We start from the raw sequence: 13805 nt of genomic DNA on the forward strand, positions 1-13805 counted from the left end.
TCTTTATTCTTCACATGAAGACTTTGTGGATTTAATGTTTTCTTAAAAGTCCAAATTGTGGGCGGTTTTGTGCATACAAACGCCCACAATTTGGACATGTGCTATTGGAAAAACTTTAAAATCAGTCTGAAATCCATCAAAATAATAAAATGCTTAGCTGCGACTGCCAGCACCTGTTCCATCTTGTTTTGTCAATCTCATGGTTGTTCAGATGGCTCTGAGCACAAAGCAAGCCCAACAATGCCTCTTTCAGTGGGAGACACTCACTTTGTCTGCCAGTTGCACATTCACTACGATCACTGACAACCTTGGAAAATGCACATTTAGGCATGGTAATCTGAGACAGCTGGATCCCTTCACAAACCTTGCAAAGGACTGAACAGTCAATCCATCATCTCCCAAAGGTCATTTTAACAGCTCCTTTTTGCAATGGGTTATACAAAGTTTTAGATTAAAAAATGACAAGGGAAAAAAAATTAAAACAAAGTTAAAACAGAATTACAGAAAGTGGAGTAAGAGCAGGGAAATGAGTGAGAGAAACTGTTACATGCTCTTTTTCTCAACATTCTTGAATGGAAGGGAAGGAGGCCCATGACAAGGACTCCCCACCGCACTCCTGCCCACTTTCCTATACAACCTTCCAATCATACACTGAAATTTCCTTGGTGTTTGGACCCTTCACCTTGATCCCTTTGGCTTCTGATGATTTTCAGCAGAAGCTTCTGATCAACAGGTAAGATGTTTCACTAGATGGAGCAGCAGACCAAACATACAATAAGATTCAACTTCCACTCATGTTCTTGATGATAATTATAAAAACGGTGAGGAGAAAATATCCGTACTTAAGTGGAGCACACTGAATGCCAAGTTTTATGGTCTCAAGGAGCTGACAGCAGCTGCTCATAGGGTACCGAGCGCTATCCGTCACCTCTCAGACCAAGTTCATAATCACCAAGGGCTAGAAAAGCAAACAAAGCCGCAGCTGTAGACCACTAGAGACAGCTGTGTCTCTGGGTGTTTTTATGTAGGGGTGGGAGTTGGGGGTAGGGATAGGTTCTTCTGTATTTTTAGGGGCAAGAACCAAGTCTAGATAATGCTCCATAATTCTTGTCACTTGGCAAAAACACCCAATATATAGATGAGATTGCTATTTCAAACAGAAGCCTACTCTCACAGTAACTTTATGGGGTTGTTATTATTAAATGAAAGTGTTTATAAGGGAGTCTAGAAAATTCAGAGCACCTGCTTTCAAAAAATGTGTTTACTATGATTGTTTATCGTCTGCCTCCCTCATTGTGTTGGAGGTTCAACAAGCAAAGGGAACATGCCTATTTAGTGTATCCTCAGCACTTAGTAAAGTGTTTGGAACATAAAAGATGCTCAGTAAATATTTGAGGAATGAATGAATTTTAAAGTTATCTTCACTTTACAGATAAGAGAGTGACACTTGGAGTGGCACACGACTTGGCCAAAATCACACTGATTGTAAGGGGTGGTGCCAACATATCTGGTTAATCCAAAGTCGGAACATTTTAAGACTTCAAGAATTAGGATGACAGCCCTTGAATCTGAAAATCTTATCACAGAAAGAAAATTGCCCACTTTTCATCAAATTTCTCCAGAGGCTCTGTCAAGGGTACTGGGCTGGGTGATCCATGCTTTTTTCAATACTTTTATTTTCATTTCACACACCTTTATGTGCTTGCTTGTAAATGCTGATTTCACTTCGTTTTCTTGGTATCTTATGAGTCTTATCTAGCATCCATTAAAAATATACATATAAAGGCAAAAAATTTTTTAATGAGATGTGTTCATAGGTTTTAACATTTCCATAAGACAAGGTGGTTCCATCCAACTATATTTACTTTTTATGCTAAAATTTCCTTGGGAAAAATTCTATCGTAGATGTCTACAGAAAATTCAAAAATGTTACCATTCCTCAGTAAAAAGTCCCTTCCTCTAGGCAAAAGCATTGATAGATGTCCTTTAGAAAAAAAGTTAGGTTTTGTTTTTTGTTTTTGTTTTTTGCTATAGGTATAATAAAAAGGAAGGCAATCTCAAACAACACGTAAATATTTCTCTCATGCTATAAAATTAAAATGAAAACATGTGCTTTGGTGCTTTCTTCTCCTCTATTTCCTCTATTCTTTCTTCCTGAAACTTGTTTTTTACATTAGACTTCCTGACCTAGTTCTCTAATTTTCAATATCTGTTTGTTGTCATTGTTCTCAGAAAGTTCCTTTGTTACAGCAGCCTGTTCTTGTTTCCTGAATGTAACATTTTCTCTTTTCCCTCTGACAATACTAGAGGAGTTCATATCTGAATTTTTCTTCACCTCACAGTTTCCAAGGCCCTCCAAGTTGTTTTCCAGTTATTTTAGGTCTCTGCCTTAAAGGCCTTCCTCACATGTCTTGCCAAGAGTAAGGCACTGAAAATCTGGCTGGAAACACTGTGCTCATTGGTGGAGCTTGCAGAATGATGTAAAGTGACAATACAGGAACCCCCAATGTCTGGATCTTTAAGATTTCTTGGTCTGATTTCCTTTGAGAAAGTCTCTTCTGCCTGAAAGAGGAAGACACTTTGGCTGCTGGTGTCCTAGGAACAGGCTGGGAGGTCTCAACATTTACCATTCACTTAATGCCTCTGTACTTCTAGTGGGATGCACTCTTCTACAGTGCTAGGTGTCACTTATTTTACTCTTTCCAAAAAAGACTTCTGCCCAGTCTTGTGTTGAGGGTGGGGAGTGGTGACTGTCCACACATGCTGAGTTAGGGGAAGAATCTGTGGGTCAAATGGCTTAAGTGCTTCTCAAACAGACTTTAAAATCATCCTCTTCTCTCTGGTCCCACTTTCATGCCTAGTTCCAGGTAACTGGTACCACCAATTCTTGGGCCTTTGGGGTGTTCCACAGGAATCAGAGTCTTTATCACTTTCTTTTTAAAAAAAATTTTTTTAATGTTATTTATTTTGGGGAGGGAGGGGGGGAGAGAGAGAGAGAGAGAGAGAGTGCACAAATGGGTGAAGGGCAGAGAGACAGAGAAGTAGACACAGGATCCAAAGCGGGCTTCAGGTTCCAAACTGTCAGCACAGAGGCCGATGCAGGGCTCAAACCCACAAACTGTGAGATCATGACCTGAGCCGAAGCTGGATGCTCAACTGACTGAGCCACCCAGGCGCTCCTGTGACTTTCTTTACAGCTAGCTAAGGATTTCAGCATTCTTGGCTCTACAGGTTGTTTGCCACTGTTCATCTGCTCTCCACATCCTGAAGCTGGTTGCTATAGTCTCCTTCCCTTTTTGTCCTCATGTAGTATGCCTTTTTAAAAAATTCCTTTACGCGGGGCGCCTGGGTGGCGCAGTCGGTTAAGCGTCCGACTTCAGCCAGGTCACGATCTCGCCGTCCGTGAGTTCGAGCCCCGCGTCAGGCTCTGGGCTGATGGCTCGGAGCCTGGAGCCTGTTTCGGATCCTGTGTCTCCCTCTCTCTCTGCCCCTCCCCCGTTCATGCTCTGTCTCTCTCTGTCCCAAAAATGAATAAACGTTGAAAAAAAAAATTAAAAAAAAAATTCCTTTACGGTTATTTTTAGTGGAGTTTGAGGTGCAAGGGGAAGCTACGGCAAGTGTTCCATGCTTTAATCAAATCAGTAGCTTTTTTGAACAGAAATATAAACATTTCAAGAAGTAATTCCTTTTAAAAAGAGGAGATAATGGCTTAATGTTCTCATTGTGACCTTTGTCCAGGAGCTCTGAAGTAAAGCTTCCATCTAAAGATGAAGAAGCTGAGGCCCAGAGATTAAATGACTTATCCAAGGATCTACGGTTTAGACTCCTAGAGGTGAAATCTGATCTAGGTCTATACTCCAGCAAACAGAAAACCGTTCTCCACGTGCAAAACATTTGTGATCTCTTCAGCCAACATTTATGTGTGCTTATGTTAAAGGTTCCATCCAACTTCTGCTTCAGAGCTGTGACAAAAGTATGAAAAAACTGAGCCAAAAGATTTCCTGAGCACCCACTGAGGGGCAGTGGAATTGCGCTAGGGAGGGTAGGTGGTGTTGAGAGTATCAGACTTGACTCCTATCATAAGGAAGTCTGACATGCCTATAAATTATTATGGTACAAAGTGGAAAAGGCAGATGACACGAGGGAGATGAAGATGAAGGTCAGAAGAAGATGCTACTTTTAGTCGGAGAGATCAGAGCAGGTGTCACGAAGGATGGGTATCTGACCTGTATCTTGGGGAGATGAAGGAAAATGATACGCCACATAGAGTGAAGGGCAGAGTGTTCCACAGATTTGCTTTTAACCTGGAAAGGTGATTCTAAAACTCACCAGAAAAACTCTCTTGGCCAAAACAACAGAACTCACAAAAATCTTCAGAAGATGGCGTTACCGTCATGACAATGACCTTGTGTGGCTCCCTGAATATGTTCTTCGCCTTTCTAGAAACGTTTCTCTAAGCCATGGACCTTGCTTCCATCATTTAACACATCATTCAAACCACTTCAATAAAACAGGGATCACGCTGAAGAGGGGTCTCAGAGGACTAGATGACACTCCAATTAACCAAGCACATCGAGCCAGATTGTTCTATGCCTCAGACTCAAGAGACTGGCGGAGAGAAGAGGCAAACAAAGGCAGAAAAAAGCGAGGACCCAAGTGAAAAGAGCAAAATGCATGTGTTAAAGATGGGCTTTCAGTCTGACTCCTGCAGAAAAGCCTGTCAGAAGATTATTCACCACCAACCTTAATAAGGTTTATAATAACCCGCCGGCTAGAATCACAAACCAGAACGTGTACTTGTAGAGCATACTCAGTGAGAATAAGGGCAGTATAGGACTGGCCCGGTGCTTTTAAAATGTGTACGCGTTATTCTGGGTACTGCAAAATCAAGGCTGGAAGAAGGTGTGTGTTGACTTATGTTTTGACCCAAGAAGGGCCAACTTAAAAATACAGCTTTTGCAAACATGTTGTGATTTAAATGACACAAGAATATGAGTGGAATGAGTAATTAGCGAAAAAAAAATAGAGGGGCTTCTCTTCTTGAGCCAGTCTGTGGGAAGAAAGATAGGTACTGAGCTGCTTGTGAAATTAAGACATTGTGCCCCAGGGCACCTGGGTGGCTGAGTCGGTTGAGCGACCAACTTCGGCTCATGAGTTCGAGCCTCATGTTGGGCTCTGTGCTGACAGCTCAGAGCCTGGAGCCTGCTTCGGATTCTGTGTCTTTCTCTCTCTCTGCCCCTCCCCTGCTCGTGCTCTGTCTCTCTCTCTCTCTCAAAAATAAATAAAAATATATATTAAAAAATTGGCTCTTATTATGTACCAATTGTCATTTTAAAGTTTAGCTCTGAAGTCTGAATGGCAACTACTAGGGTGAAGAGTCCTAAAAATCACCACCTAGTTGACTGGATCAGTGTGAGCTTTCTAGAAGAGTCAAACAAATATGCTGGGGAGCAGGATTAATCTTCCTAGTTTGTTCTAGCTCAGGAATTTTATGCCTTTGTTGGTGGCATAAAATTCTTTTTTTTTGTTCTTTTTCTTTTTATTCATACTTCTTTTTTTATTCTTACTTCTTACTTTTATTCTTCTTTTTTTCTTTTGCATTTTCACACTGATTTCTGTCATGAAGGTACAAGGAAGAAGTGCAATTCTACATGGATTTTTTCTCCCACGACAAAGTCAGCCCATACAAACCCCTCATATGGCAGTGACCTTTATTTGGCTTCATAACTAATCCACATGAGGAGAACTACAACACATTCAGAGATCTGAGTTGAAAACCATAAGCAAAACACAGAGAAAGGGGCCAAATTCTTCTCATCTAGTGACACTGCCATGCTCTAGTGAAGCTGAATAATCTCCTTTTTTCCCCTCTTAAGGGTAATCTCCATGTTTATGTTGCTTCTGCCAACTCCAAATACTACATACAGCTGACGGAATCCTGGAAGAGACCCATTTTATCCCACAGGGATACTGAACTGAGAGGAGATGGGGCAGTTCTGTCCCTGGATAAAAGATAGTCTGATATTAAAGATTCTTTGCTTAAGGCACAAATGTACCTGTCTGTGACTTTTTTAATGGCACACTTTAGTGGCATGTAGCATCATCTTTTATGAACAAGTGTGCGAGAGGCCTTGTTATGACCCCCATGGGGAGTATGACAGCACATTAACAAGGGAAGGGCAGCATGGAGACGGCAAGCAAAGGTGAGCCTCGCTATTTTAGGAGTTTAAAACGATGAAGGCGCCTTTTGATTCCTGCCTCACCAAACCTCAGGGAGGGGTTGGGACTTTATGGAGTCTGGGGGAGGGGTGTACTAGTAGAGGTAGAAGGGATAGAAAACTCTAGTTTCCACGTAGTCTCTATTTGATTCTTGTGTGATTTCAGAACAATTCCCTTGCTCAGTTTCCTGTATTTTGATCCCATGTTTCTTTACCACCAGTACTCTAGGGGAATAAAATGACTCAAAACACTTTGAGGAAGGTGTCCACACAAATAGATAGTAGAACAGCTTAGATGAGACCTTGCATGTTCTGACACTAAACCTCTCCTGAGGGGCTCACAGAGATCCACCTTAGGATGTGCGGGGCCATGGGGAGAGGCTCTTCCCTCTTTTCCTTCTTTCTCCCAGGGGCAAACTCTCTTCGAGACTAATTCGGTTGGTTAAGCATCTTATTAAGCATCTGACTTTGGCCCAGGTCATTATCTCACGGTTTGTGAGTTCGAGCCCCGCATCAGGCTCTGTGCTGACAGCTAAGAGCCTGGAGCCTGCTTTGGATTCTGTGTCTCCCTCTCTCTCTGCCCCTTCCCCGTTCATTCATTTTCTCTCTCTCTCTCTCTCTCTCTCTCTCTCTCTCTCTCTCTCTCTCTCAAAAATAAATAAACATTAAAGAAAAAAAAAGACCAATCCAGCTCAACTGTAACTCCTTTGGAGAAACCCCGTCTCTCCCCCAGGCTTGGGGCTCAGAGTATCTTGGAAGCACCTTTACTGAAGGTGCTAGCACACTGTTTTGTTTTGTTTCGGGCTTTAGTGGTTGGTCTTCTCTATCAGAAGTTTTGTGTGACCCAGTCTCTATGGCCTGGCACATGATAAGTGCTTAGATAGTCAGTATTGAATGAATGGAAGTTTTTACTCTTCACAGCACACCCCTAGAAAGGAAGTCTTGTTTTTAAAAGTGAGGATAAACAGAAGAGAAGCAATTCTTTGAAGATGGTGACTCTAATTTGTTATTCAGAATTTTAAAATGCATGGAGATTCACACTTCTCTCTATGACTTTAAACAGGATTTGCCACATTTATCCCAAGCAGACTGTGGGTGAAAATAAAGAATCTTTACTTCGTGCTTTACTTCAAGTGCTTCTTGTGGACTAACCTCCACATCTTTTCAGGTAATAGTCTCATCACATCTGCCCTTAAGGAAAAAAAGAAGCTTGGGGTTCTCTTCATCACTGAATAATTCACAATTTCTCATCTACGGGCTCAAAACCTCCGACTCCCCTTCCCTATCACTTACTTTGTGTTACCTTGTACCCCAGATGAATTTGGTATAAGACACACACCAGGGGCCTTACTCTACTCTCTAGTGACTTACTGGTCTATCACTTGTGGTCAGTCACATGCTGTCACTTGCTTGTCTGGGAGGTTGTGAGCTCCTAGAAGGGCTACAATTACATAGTTCCCTCTGAAAGCATTTGGTTAAGCATCAAACACAAAGAGGTGTTCAACAACCTCTCTCGATGATCATAATCCCACTGCACTTGACATCCTGTACCTACATTACCTCCTCCTTCTGATTTAACATCTGGCTCTTCACCAACCATTTGAAAACACTGGGAGCATTAGGACGCCTAACCCTTCCTGTCCTCCGCTCCTCCCCACTTTGAGCCAACATATTCCTTCTGGCATTCAGGTGTCCCACACTCAATGTGACAATTTGTTACACAATCCCTATACCTTAATCCTCCTCAATCTTATAAATTCAATGAGTCTGTTTCCTTCAGTCATCTGGAGACCATTCAACAGTCTACCTCCAGGATAAATGAACATGATTGACAAAACACCAAATACAACAATGGCAAATTCCCTCCTTATAAAGACCCTCTTTTTAAATCTTTGCATCCCTAGCACCTAGCAGAATATTGGCAGAGATATGTTTCAATATGCAACATAAATATGTTCTATGTATTGGGCATCTATCTATCAATCTATCTGCCTACCTACCTATCTTATCTCCGTGTTTCCATGCATGTCCCTCTACGGTCCGTGCTCCACAGAACACCCAATAATCTTTTGAAAATATAATTCAGTCATTTACTCTCAGAGGAAAATCTAAAGTTCTTACCATGGCCTACAAGGCAGTATATGATCTAACCCTTGGATACCTCTCTGAATGTATTTTTTCCCATTTTTCCCCTTGATAACTCCACTACAGTCACCTTGGTCCCTCTGCTTCCCTTGAACATGCCAAACACACTCCAGCTTAGTGCCCCTGTATTTGCTGTTGCCTGGTGGCTCCCTCCATTTACATCATCCAAGTCTCTGCTCAAAGGTACTTTATCAGAAAGGCTTGCTCCACTTTATTTTTCTCCATAGGACTTGCCACCACCTGACAATTTATATAGTTCATTATCCTGTTTTCTGTCCTCCTCATGCCGTACTCCATGAGAGTCAAGACTAGAGTGTCCTTTCATTACCATATCCCCATTGCCTATCTAACAGGCATAGCAAGAGCTCAATATATAAATGAAAAAATGAATGTGGAAGGAAAGAACAGCGAATATACGTGTTCTAAATCTTAAATCTATTAGCTATGTTCTCTCATGGTACTATGTGTCTCTGCACGTTATATCATGCTCGGGTGTATCACCATCCAAGTCACTCAGCTCTAGAGTTGATGCAGAAAGTTAAAGAAAGACAACAGACCACTTAGAGTCATAGAATGTTAGTCCGGAAAGGGGCTGCGAGAGCATTATTTTACAGATGAAGAGACAGAAGCCTGGGGAGGGAGAGCAGCTTGCACAGGACACCTAGAAACCAGCAGCAAAGGTGAAACTGCTCTCTCTTTCATTCCCAATCTAGGTTCTTATCTGCACACCACGTACTTCTCCAGTGTTCTACACTCTATCTGGTTGTTTGTTAAACGCATTTGATGGCAATGGTTTAAACATGCAAAGGCATGGGGCGCCTGAGTAGCTCAGTTGGTTAAGTGTCCAACTTCAGCTCAGTCTCACAGTCCGTGAGTTCCAGCCTCTTGTCAGGCTCGGTGCTGACAGCTCAGAGCCTGGAGCCTGCTTCAGATTCTCTGTCTCTCCCTCTCTCTGCCCTTCCCCCCGACACATTCTATCTCTCTCAAAAATAAATAAACTTAAAAAAAAAAATTTAAACATGCAAAGGGAATTTATATTAACAGTAAGGCCTGAGCTCCACAAATCAAAAGTACAAGTTTCTCTCAAAACAGGTTAACTGAACAAGCCCTTGAGGCTTCTGCTGGGAAACTCGGTTCTGGGCTTCTGTCCGCCATTATTGCTAACTGCTCAGCTGATGCATACATACTGTATTTCCTCTTAGATTCTCTTTTGTGAAGAAGCAGAAGAATATAGTTTAACAAACACCGATTATTTTTCTTTTCTTTCTATAGTGCAGGTGAATTGAGTCTAAAGATACTTCCTTATAAATTCAACTGCATTCATGTATTACAAAAATCATAGAAAAAAGTATGTATTTGACCCCAAAAAAGGTGATAAAAATGTGACTGCAACTCTATCCATGATCTTATTTAAGGATAATCCTTTCTACTTTTTAAAAAAAATCCTCCTTCCTCTGAATCAATGTAGGTGAGAAACAATTCTTGAAGTACTGGAGAGGATCCAGATTCTATCCTAGTGCAATTCACATTGAGCCAGATGTCTTTCTAATAGAAATTGTACATATTTCCTTATAAATCAATTGTCATTATAAGAAACCTTAGCGCAGAGTTCTTGTGGGGTTACATGTAGCACACTAAGATAAAGTCCATTCTAAATACAGCTATAAAGAGTAAAGACATTAAAATTGTGCTAAATACATACCCCTCTCCTCCCCCAGATTGTATCATGCCCCATCCCCCAACATGTGAAATGACTATATTGGAGCAATGTGACTTTTTTCCTTTCTAAACAAACATATAGAATCTATACATCCAAATGAGTAGGACTTCACTCTTTAAAGTAATCACCATTGGAAGTTACATATGCATTCCAACAAGGGTACCATTACCCAGAACTCTGGAATCTTTTATTATAATGCAGGCTCTAGTGTGCATAAGGATCACCAGGGAACATTTAATAATACAGATTCTTAAAGATTTGGATTTAATTAGTCTTAGATGGGAGTCTGGGAACCTGTATTTTTAAGAAGCTCTCCAGGTAAGTTTTGTACAGGTGATGTGTGAGAAACAGCACCTCCGAATAATCCATTCACAAGCCATTCAAGGATATCAAAATGAGGACTTTAGAGTTAAACTCTATGTGTACATACACATAACTAATAGAAATTGTACACATTTCTGTGTACACAGAAGTTTATTTTTAGTTTTTTCAAAATCTTCATTCTTCTTGATAGAAAATGTTAGGACAGTTACACACAGAAGCATCTATTTGCAAACAACATACCTCCATGAAAGAGATTCCTAAACTCCAGACATCAGAATGGATTCCATACTGCTCCCCGGAAATTCTTTCAGGCTGTAAGATAACAGAAGGGAGCTTGTGAGTTGATGGAAGCTAGTCTAGGTTTGAAACACTAATATGGGTTTGGCTAAGGCAGGGTGCCATCAACATTTCATGACACTTTATGAAGAGCAAAACAATCTCATGTTGTATATGTGTGTATATATGTATATGCATACTAGATAGGTAACATATAGAAATTACATAGGTAATACAGAATCTCACTGAATCCTCACAAAGTCCCTGTGAAGAAAACTTTATTACCTCTATTTTAGAGATGAAGAAAATTAAGGCTCATATTGGTGAAATCATTTAGGCAAAGTCCTCAGCTAGTAAATGAGCTGAGATCTGAACCCAGGGTCCTCTCCCTCCAAATTCAGTGCTCTCAGCTGTGAAGTGAAAAACTACATAATATTATATAATGTTATCACTTATTTGCACTTTGAGAGATGGGTCTGTATCACTAGGGATATTTTTATTTTTATTTTTTTAACGTCTTACTTGGAAATAATTTCAAACTTACAAGAAAGTTGAAAAACTACGACTAATAAAAAAAATCCATATTTCCTTTTACCCAGATTCACCTACTGTTCAGCAATTTCATTCCAATTATCTGGGTTTCTTTTGATATGAACCAAGGAACAGTTTGAAAGGTCCATTTGGGACAACTCGTCCTCCATTTAAGACGTGTAGCAAATACCTGGTCCAGAAAGCCACTACATGTACTCTTTATACTTCAAAAGGAGTAGTTTCATAGTGAAGTGGGTGCTGCCTGGTCTTCTATCCTTCTAGGATCTAGCATTCAGTAAGGTACTTCAGAGAAATCTTTTGAATGAACACAGGAACACACAAACAGAAGTCTCATGGAGGTAGAATGGTCAGTCAAGGTCACAGAGCTGGTCGTGGCAGGGCTAGGATCATAACCCACACCTCCCGGCCCTCAGGGCACCATTCTGTTGTTTGTACCATCCCCGGGGGTCTTGATGGTCACCAATGGCATCAGCCTTCAGGAGCTTTCATGGGAGCCCTGAAGAGTACCTGGGGCCACACTCAGCCTGGTCCACTGCAGATGGAGGAGGAGAGCACCCACCAGCCATTAGCAGGGGATACACCAGGGGGGTAAAAGATGTGAGCAAGGTGCTTTCAGGTGAGTTGGCACAGTCCTACATCTCAAGGAGTTGGCTTAGCTGGGACCCAGAACTTCGCGACCTACTTTCTACTCATACCCATCAGGCTACCTCAATATACTTAACTGCCTTCTCCTGGGACCACTTGCTATAAAATTACATAAAGCCCTATCCTGAGGTAGCAGGTGGATTGTCTTATTTCCCTTCTTTTATTTATTTCTTTAATCTGTAAAACCCCTTTCCTACCAAGAACCATTCTTCCCAAGGGCCACGTGTCATGTGACCACTTCTCCCAGCTGATAATAGACGCACGCGGTCATCCCAATCCCGCAGTACTTTAACTTTCACATTCAAATCCCCCACACCATCATTTCTGAAGCTCCTTGTTCAGACATGAATGAACCCGTTATCCAGTTCCAGCTAGTTCAATAGGGACTAGGATGAAAGCAGCCAGTTAGTTACAGGAATTACCATCACTATCATCATCATCATCATCATCAACACTACCGCATGCATTTATTGAAGAATTTCCATATGCCTGGCATTGTGTGCTAATGCATGTCTCATTTCGGACTCATAAGGACCCATATTAGATTGGTACCGTTATCATCCTCTTTTAACAGATGAGGAGAAGGAGGTACAGAGACGTTTAGTTTGCCCTCACTACATACGGACAGTAATAGCTATCATTTGATGACCCGCTAGTATATTGCAGACACTGGGCTACTTTGCATTCTCTACGTTTTTTAACAATCTTGCAAAGATTATTACTGCCCTCATTTCACAGATGTAAAAACTGAGGCGTAGTAAAATAAAGTGGCTTGCTGAAGTCTAGAGCTGTGGACCAACATCAGGTGTATTGTTTAGGAACACAGCCAGGATTCAAACCCTGGTATGCCTGACTGCAAAATCAGGGTTCTTTCTACTGTGTCACACTGCCCCCAGAACCAGAAGTCAGAAGAGCCACACACTAATCTTGATCTGATCAGTATTTCTCAAAATATGGTCTTCAGACTAGCCATCAGAGAAGTGAATGCCTGAGGTGCATATTATAGATGAACCTCCTGAATCCGAATCTCTGGAGGTGCTTCAGGGGATCTACCTTCTAAAAAATAATTTCTCTGGATGATTCCTTGGTGTATACTCAGCTTCAGTCACTAAACATTTCCATGTTCCCTGCAGAGGCAATGACCCATCTTCCTCTTCTCTGCTTCATCAACATTTCTTTTATAGACCCCTGTCATGGGCCACCTTTCTTTGGTGACACATTCCCATACTTCTCAGGAAGAATTACAAATTCTTGCCTCTGTCCTTCATGAAAATGTTGTTTGTATTTTTAATATTAATTGATTGCACGGTGTTATAATCATCCGATTACTAGCCTGTTTCTCCCAAGAGGCCAAGAGAGTGTCTTATTCATCTCATACCTAGTACCACGGCTGCCACGTAGCCAGTGCGTGGTCAAGGTATGCTGCCTTGAAGGAATGTAATACATGTTTAGTGCACATTTGGTTTTAAGCATGTGCCAATTATTAAGTCCCCTGAAGTGTTCTACTAATATAACTTCCCCAATATTACTGCTATTCATGCCCATGAAGAAACATCCAGCAAACGTGAAAATCCTAAAATCCTCTAGAACTCTTTGTTATTTTATAAAACAAAACAAAACAACCTTTTTTTTTTTAATTTTTTTTCAACGTTTATTTATTTTTGGGACAGAGAGAGACAGAGCATGAACGGGGGAAGGGCAGAGAGAGAGGGAGACACAGAATCAGAAACAGGCTCCAGGCTCTGAGCCATCAGCCCAGAGCCCGACGCGGGGCTCAAACTCACAGACCGCAAGATCGTGACCTGGCTGAAGTCGGACGCTTAACCGACTGCGCCACCCAGGCGCCCCCAAAACAACCTTTTTAATGTTTATTTATTTTTGAGACAGAGAGAGAGAGAGAGTGTGTGAGTGGGGGAGGAGCAGAG

The 13805-nt window shown here is 41.4% G+C and overlaps 1 protein-coding gene across 6 annotated transcripts in view; it reads right to left on the reverse strand.

Moving 5' to 3' along the window:
• The window catches only part of MAP2K5 (mitogen-activated protein kinase kinase 5), a 273046-nt gene that overhangs the window by 97106 nt on the left and 162135 nt on the right, over positions 1 to 13805 (reverse strand). For all 6 annotated transcript variants that reach the window (XM_043555086.1, XM_043555085.1, XM_043555088.1 and 3 more), the window contains exon 16: positions 10648 to 10719. In XM_043555086.1, the coding sequence (XP_043411021.1) occupies positions 10648 to 10719 (72 nt within the window). The remainder of the gene's footprint in view (positions 1 to 10647; positions 10720 to 13805) is intronic.

Source organism: Prionailurus bengalensis, chromosome B3, assembly GCF_016509475.1.
Source record: "Prionailurus bengalensis isolate Pbe53 chromosome B3, Fcat_Pben_1.1_paternal_pri, whole genome shotgun sequence".
NCBI lineage: Eukaryota > Metazoa > Chordata > Mammalia > Carnivora > Felidae > Prionailurus > Prionailurus bengalensis.